Raw genomic sequence first — 8,575 nt, 5'->3', positions numbered from 1 at the left:
AAAATTTACCATCTAAGAGTAATTTTAATTTTACACGGTAAAGTGTCAAAGTTAAAGCTAGAAGATAGCAGAATTCCATTTGCTCAAGAGCAGCTAGCAACGAGTTTTTTGACTGTATGTTTAGGCATACAATAATGCTGGCAATCCTTCCACTGTAACAAAGTAGTACCCATCCCACTACTCAACAAAATCAAGAAAGAAAAAAAAACACACCACATATGAACTTACTTCAAAACACATCTAACAAATAAATGATGATTCCCCAGGCTGCATGCTGTACTAAGTAAATAATCACACGCCAGTCTTTTTGTATCCTTAATTGACTAACAAATACTTAGAAAATAAACGGTTCAATAAATTATGCCTGATAACATAAATTTTGCATCTGAAAAGTAGAACGGACAAGATTTCTTTAGTTCTATCTACCCAGAAATGCGATATATATTATTAATAAATTTATTTTTCTAGATACTATTAGACAAAATTTTGACAATGTAAACTCTTCTGTAATGGCATATAACATTTGTACATTAAAGACATCATTTCACATGGAAAGCAGCATAAAGAAGGTCTCAAGAATCAATTTTCTTTAAGTGGTAAACAACTGTTGTACATAAAGTTCTGATTTTACATAGTTTTACAAAAAACTGAAGACCTACCTCCTGAAGCTGGTTTATCAAGCTGTAAATCTTCACGTGTTGAATTCAAAAGTTCATGTCTGAAATGTTGAGAAAAAGTACTAAATATTTACCAAGCTAATAGCCATTTGTACGTATTTAATATTCAGTCGAGCACAGTTTAAAAAAAACAAAAAAGGAACCAATATGGATTCTTGAAATTTCTAGAGTAATACAATCTAACAGAAATTGCACATTGTCTGATAAGGTGCTTTGTCCGGCATGTGATTACACAGTAAAAGTATTAACTTTGCAGCACACACGTATTTTATAAAAAGTTTAACACAAAGGCAGCAAATTACAAAAATTTTAAATGTGATCCTTTAATTTTACATTACATTCAAGACTACGTTACTTCAACACATCTATAAATTGGCCATAAAATCCTAAATACATTTTTAACATTCATATTTGCAGGCAATATACAGGCAGTACACGACTTGCAACAGTTTTCATTCCAACGAATCCATCCTAAGTCAGCTCTGATGTAAGTTGAATACCTCGTTTTTTAGTTTATATTATTCTTGCCTTTTATTAACAGTATCTTTATAAATCCAATATTTATTTGTCTTCAGGGGTTGGAAAAATTACCTATAAACTCACAGATATATTTTAATACATACATATATACATAAAAAAATACACAAATCATAAACATTTACTCTGAGGATGAAGAACTGGACGACGTTGGCGTTCTGTCAGCTGTGGTAATAACTCCACTTGCAGAAGGCCCTGGATCATCTGGATGGTCCCTGAGAATGGCGTTGGCGTTTCTAGTCAGAAAATTAGTGAGGGTTGTCTGTGTGTTCCTCTTCTTTTTTTCTTCATGTATTTCGCGGTAACAGCTCACTGCTTCCCGAATCTGCCTATCGACTTTAGCAAAGTGATCAGTGTTTGGCTCCATGTTTTCAAGCAACTGAAGCCCTTGATTTTGTTTAGAATAAAATTCAGCTAATCCTTTCAGCATAAAATTTTTTTTGACAACTTCTCACCTTCCTCTTCTTCAGTTTTAATATCGGAGCTTCCTGCTTCTCCAGTTACACACACGTTATGTAAGCCAAATCTGTGTCTGAAGCGATGAAACCAGCCCTTGCTGGCACTGAAGTATTCATGACAGTCTTCTCCTTGCTGTTCCTTCAGGCTTTCAAAAAGGCTGTGTGCTTTTGTTTGAACTGCCAGTAAACTCACAGGAATTTTCTTCTGAATTTGGTCGTCTATCCAAATCATCAACAGCTTCTCCATCTCGTGGATTGGCCCTTGCCTCTTCTTTGTTAAAACTGTTGATTTTAAGTCAATTGTGCCTTTAACTGCCTCCAAAATCCTATTCTTATCCTTAATGATTGTCGAAATGGTCGAATGAGACAGTCCTTCCTCACAAACTATTTCGCCTTCTTTCCATTATCACAGGCCTTAATGATCCTCATCTTTATATCCAAGTCTAGAGCCTTCCTCACCTTCTTTTTTCCATTCGAACATTCAGTAGCATGACTTCTTTCACTAGACATACTGATGGGGGTATAAGCAGTGCAGGTGTTACAGTTAGAGAAACTTGAACAACTCGGCTTCAAATTAACAACTGATTCTTCTTATGGTACAAAACACTGAATAAGATCACGTTACAGGCCCGGTCTGCAATGAAGTCCGCGTCTGCGTCATAACAACGTAAACGGCTGTCAGGTGCATGCACACTTCTATTGTCCCATGTCGTTATAGTTGAACATTGCCCAACTTTCTATCCATTATTACTCCCAACACTGAATTCATTGTACACCAGGCCACAACCTGCAACATGGCAGTGTTTTGCACAGTAAATCATAAAATTGAACATCTGTGAGTGAACATCTGAGAATGATAACATCATAAAATTACGCACTGCAACACTGTAAGTAATACATATTACTAACGATAAGATATACAAAAAAACTAAAATAGCAGATGGTCGTAAGTGCGGTTCATTGTAACTTGAATACGTCATAAGTTGGGGACTACCTGTACATGTTTTATTTTTCTTAATAACCAAATAGCCCATAAACATAATTTACAAATCACAGAATTTTTACAATCTAACTTATGAATCTCATTTTCACTCTGTTTTGTTGTTATGTCCTAACTTTATGGGGAAGGGGAATATCTCAGATAAGCAAACGATGCCTACATCATCAACAATCTTAGAGACATCGGAAATTGATACAGGCTTAAGTCAATGGTCTATATAATATTTGAACAATGTTATTAAACTGTGAAGTAAAATAGATTTGTTAAAATCTACAGAATCACCCTCCTGAATAAACAAAATAGTTGTATCAAGACTAACTGCATGGACCTTTGGGGAAGGTCTAAAGAATTCATTCCTGTTAAATGTGGAAGACGCATTTCCATAAATAACTCTGTATATTAAAAAAAACATGAAAAAGGACGTGCACACCAGTACTGTGTGATAAGCTTATGTAAACACTTAAACGTTAAAAAATATACTGTTCACTTGGGTACAGAATTCAAGGTTCATATTCATTTTCACTAAGAATTTGGAAAAAAATCGCTTAATCCTCAGGGGCTCAAAGGAAGTCTGGCATCAGTGTGATTTTCATTCTTTAGAGATGACCGAGGTCTTATCTCTCTGGAACTTAATGATTTTTTTACCTTTATCTTTAGAGTACTGAAACGTAACGATGTGTCACTAGGTATATATCTTTTTTTGTCCTCTCATTTATCCTGCCTAGCACTTAAAATTTCCTTCTCTTTTCTCTTTAAGGAAAACTCCTATTAATCAGATGTCACTAGATCAGGATCCAGTATCCTTTCTCATGTCTCATATTTTCACCATGTTCTTTATAGCCTGCAACACTGACAATCTCCTAGCCCTAACACTGAAAAATTTAGTTTGGCCAAATGTATTTTTTAATTTACTAGACATCTATCTATACTCTAATTGTTTCCTTTTTGCATGTACATCTAGTACTTGGTTTTATGAATGTAAATGGGAGGTTTGTATATACCTATTTTTCCTAAGTTTGTCAATTAATGACCTGTTAGGTTTTTAAATCTTGTATTGTAATTTTAATACTACCGAAGTTAGGAGAAAATATAAAAATGTGTGATGTAGGTGCCATTTAAAAAGGAAACACTGCCACTTCCAATCCTAATTGCTGTACTTATTTTTTTTTTAAACCTCTTTGCTATACTTTTACAGTCAATGCTAAGAATTTTATAGCATTCTGCTAACTTTTTTTTCTTTCCATTCTTCTACTATTTCGTTTATTCTTAATTTTACAGTCATATATTCTTAGACACACTTTAAAAATTTGAGACCTAAAAAACAAGATGTTGATAGTATACTACTTTTTTAGGACATGGAACAGAAAATCAGAAAAGAAAATGAGAGCTGTCTATGAATCAGGTGTTCATGTTCCAAAAGCCTGCTCTGGCATGACTGCCACAATCCTGTACACAGATACATCAAAAAGTGGAGAATAAAAATATATCTATGTCAAACTTTATCTTAAATCTAGCCCTAGTGGTTAATGAATTTTTGTCAACAACAAAAAAGATGCACTAATCAAGAATAAAGGCAAAAGTCAAGTAAGAGTCCAAGAGTCTTACTTTTTAATCACAAAACGAATCCTTTCCTTTGCAAGTAATATCCTCTCAAGGCGAGGAATTCCATAAGTAGATGGCCTTCTAAAAGGAATTCCTTCAGGAAGTCCTTCTACATAAAGATCTTCAACGTGTGACTGGAAAAGGGGGTATGGGATCGTCACAGGACCTTTGGCTTTTATAGCTTGAGCTTTAAAGGTAAAAAGAAAGAGAAACATCATTAAAAGACAAAGTGTTTAAAAATGTTTCAAGAAAAACTTAACTGAACATGTACTGTTTTTAATTTTTTTTTGATTTTATCTTTATTTCTGTTATTGGAAATGAATTAGAAGTAAAATAGTAAAAACAACTAAAAAGAAAAGAACAAAATGCCAATAATCTGTTTACTCGAATCTGCAATGACATAACACATTATCGTGAGATAATGTAGATACACTTTGTATTGAAATCTGAACCACACGTGGAGCCAGTGAAATATCCAAGTTAGTATCAGCTAATACACAATCAAAGAGTAATTTTTTAAAAACATAAACATTAATTTAACTACTGAAATTATAAAAGCCTTGTTTGTAAATGACAGAAACAGAAGATTTTCCTGAATTGCAGAAATTCTGCTAAGATGTATCTACCCAAGAGTAAATAATACAACAGCTGCAAATATATACAATGAGTGGACTTTGATGATTTGACTAAACAAATATAAAAAGTACATTTTTTCGCACGATAGAGAACTTTTAAATATGCACTGAGTATTAAATACAATTTTTTTAGGTGTGATGATGGCACAGAGGTTACCAAAAACAATAACTTCCCATCACCCCACTGCCCATTTTGAGATGCATACTTGGAGATATGAAATGACGTGAAGTCTGGACATAAGAGTTTTAAAATATTCTTGCATCGAAAAGAGGTGAGGCAGGATAGGAGATGAAATGAAATACAGCAAAATGGTAAAGGTTGTTCAACCTGGGTGATGTACACTTGGGGATTTTTGTATTCTCCATTTCTGCTTCAGTTTGGAAATTTTCATAATAAAAAGATTTTTGAAATACATCAGTTAGGTCCATCAACAACAGAGGCACATTTGTAGTTAGCAAACACTTCATAATTAAACCCTTCGACAGTAAAGCTAAGCAAAATTTTCTGTGACTGCATAGCAGACTCATGCCAGAATTCTTTCAAAGGCTTGTATTTAATTAACAGAATATGGTTATCTAAAATGCTTTCTAGTGAGCCCAAAAACAGAAGAGGTGCTACTGGCATAGCCAAAAAGGACCAAAAGAGAAGAACAACTCTCAGACTCCCCTCTCCTCATCCTCCCCACCCCAGGGGTCTCCACATCAGAGCACATCTACCTTTTGCTGGTATTTAACGGAAAAGTTTATTCGCTAAACAATAACACATAGTACTACTAAAGTTTCAAGTGTACTATATCATACATTAATGATGAATTAGATTTAGTGATCTTTGTCTTATTTACATTTTTCAATGAAAACTCTCCCTGAGGCAGTAATTAATAAAGTTGCTTTCAAATTATAAAAGATGAAGATTGTCATAATTTCACAATGGTTGATAAACAGTATTTATTTTCTTACATACAAAATAATTTAACAAATCATTACAACAAAAGCTCAAAAACATAATTTTTGCTTCATTTTATGAAAAACACTGAGATTAATAAAACTGATATAATAGTAAAATTATTTTTACTCAGAAAAGGGCAAAATTACAAATAAAATAACAAAAGTAAAAACAGCAAGCATGTATTATGTATTCATGTGCCAGGTATTAATGAAAGCACTTTATATGCCTCATGTCACCCAACCCTCCCAAAAGCTCTTCAGTTCTCATGACCTTCCACCAAGGATGACACCTTGGCTTAGAAAGGATGAGAGTCACAGCCAGGTGTTGTCTCCAGAGCCAGCGCTCTTATTACCATGCTACAGTGTTCCCATGAACAATGTATCAAGGGCTTTTGCTTGGAAATGGGCCAATTAAAAGCACAATCAAAAAGGCTTAAACTGCAAGAAAAATAAAAGGTATCTAAATGCCCAAAATGCCACAAGAAAGTAATTAAACTTAATAAATGAATTCAGCAAAGTGTTACAGTACATGAACAACACACAAAATCTGTCAGATTTCTATACATCAGCAATGAGCACTCTTGAAAAGGAAATTAAGAAAGCAATTCAATTTACAATAGCACCTAAAAGAACAAAGTACCTAGAAATTAATTTAACCAGAAAGGACAAAGGACAGAACATTACTAAAAGAAATTAAAGAAGCCCTAAATAATAGAAGGGCATTCTGTGTTCGTGGATTGTAAGGCTTAATATTGTTAACATGTCAAAAGAACCCAAAGCAATCTACAGATTCAGTGCAATCCCCACCAAAACTCCAATAGCCTTCTTTGCAGAAACAGAAACGCTAATCCTCAAATTTATATGGAACAGCAAGGGGCCTCAAACAGCCAAAGCAATCTTGAATAAGAAGAACAAAGTAGGAGGACTCACACTTCCTGATTTTAAAACATACTATGAGGCTACAGTAATAAAAACAGCCTGGTACTGGTATAATGATAGACATATTGACAAATGGAATAGAATCTAAAGTTCAAAATTAAACCCATACATCTATGTTCAATTAATTTTCAACAAGGGTGCTAAATTCATCCAATGGGTAAAGAATAGTATCTTTAATAAATGTGACAACTGCATCTCCACATGCAAAAGAGTGAAGTTGGAACCATACACCACACCATAACAAAAATAAACTCAAAATGGACCGAGGACCTAAATGTGAGAACTAAAACCACGAAGCTCTTAGAAGAAAACGTAAGAGTAATGCTTCGGAACCTAGTTTTTAACAATAGATTCCTAGATATGACGCCAAAAGACAAAATAAATTAGGTTTCATCAAAAGTAAAAACTTTTGTGCAAAGAACTGTTATCAATAAAATGAAGACACAAACCTACAGAATGGGAGAAATTTAATGGGAACCATGTACTTAATAAGAGATTAATATCCAGAATATATAAAGAACTTCTACAACTCAACAACAAAAGGACAAACAACCCAGCCAAAAAAATGCTCAAAGCCCCTGAATAAATATTTCACTAAAGAGGATACACAAGTAGCCAACGAGCACATGAAACGACGCCTGGCATCCAAGGCATTAGGGAAATACAAGGCAAAACCACAATGAGATACCAATTCACCCACACTACAATAGCAATGATACAAAGAAACAAACAAGCCCGCAAAACAAAAAAACAAAAAGCAGAAAATAACAGATAATGATGAGAACGTGAAGAAATTGGAACCCTCATCCATGCTGATGGCAATGCAAAATGGTACAGCTGCTGTGATAATCAGTCTGGTGGTTCCTAAAAAACGTTAAATATGGAACTACTGTATGACCCAGCAATCCCAATCCTAGGTATATACCCAAAATAAATGAAAGCAGAAACACAAACAAATTCTACACCAATGTTCAATGCCATTCTATTCATGATAGCCAAAAGATGGGAACAACCTAATCGTGCATCAACAGATAACTGGAGAAACAAAATGTGGTACATATATACAAACGAATACTACTCTGTCATAAAGAGAAATGAAGTTGTGATACATGCTGTAACACAGATGAATCTTCAAAACATTATGCTGAGTAAATAAGTTAGTTACAAAAGGATCAATACTGCATGACCCCACTTAAATGAAATATCTAGAATAGGCAAATGAGATGGGAGAAAGGAGGAAAGAGGGAGTCTTAGCTTAGGGGTCACTGAGTTTCACTTAATGGTGGAATAATCTGGTAACAGATAGTGGTGATGGTTGCACAACATGATGAATGAAACCAATGGCACTGAATTGTACATGTAAAAAATGTTGAACTGCCGAACGTTTTGTGCTCTACATATATACATATTTTTATTATACTTCAGGAGAAGGATTACAGAATAAATAGTTTCTCATGGAACAGTAGTACACATATTGTTTTATGACATTGGTTAACAACCCCACAAAATGTCAACCCCTCTAACTTCTCAACCTTTTTTTTTGGTGAAAATACACATAGCAAAAGATACACCATTTCAAAAATTTCGACATGCACAGTTTAGTGACATTGACTATGCTCTTCCAATTGTGCTGCTATTCTCACTTAAGATGAAGGCTTACAAAACAAAATACTTTCTCATTTAACACCTACTACACATGTTGCCCTATGACAATGGTTAACAATCTCAAAACACATCAACAATATCCTTACTCAACCTTGGGTTCCCTATCACCAGCTTCCT

The 8,575-nt window shown here is 34.2% G+C and overlaps 1 protein-coding gene across 10 annotated transcripts in view; it reads right to left on the bottom strand.

The window, feature by feature from the left end:
- GTF2I (general transcription factor IIi) overlaps positions 1-8,575 on the bottom strand; it is a 140,535-nt gene that overhangs the window by 34,374 nt on the left and 97,586 nt on the right. For all 10 annotated transcript variants that reach the window (XM_004380767.2, XM_023735293.1, XM_004380769.2 and 7 more), the window contains 2 exons: positions 4,278-4,461; positions 660-718 (listed from right to left, as the gene is read on the bottom strand). In XM_004380767.2, the coding sequence (XP_004380824.1) occupies positions 660-718; positions 4,278-4,461 (243 nt within the window). The remainder of the gene's footprint in view (positions 1-659; positions 719-4,277; positions 4,462-8,575) is intronic.

This window comes from Trichechus manatus, unplaced genomic scaffold, assembly GCF_000243295.1.
Source record: "Trichechus manatus latirostris isolate Lorelei unplaced genomic scaffold, TriManLat1.0 scaffold00077, whole genome shotgun sequence".
In the NCBI taxonomy this organism is placed as follows: Eukaryota; Metazoa; Chordata; class Mammalia; order Sirenia; family Trichechidae; genus Trichechus; species Trichechus manatus.
The sequence above is the reverse complement of the archived record's forward strand: the minus strand, read 5'-3'. Positions and strand labels throughout refer to the sequence as shown.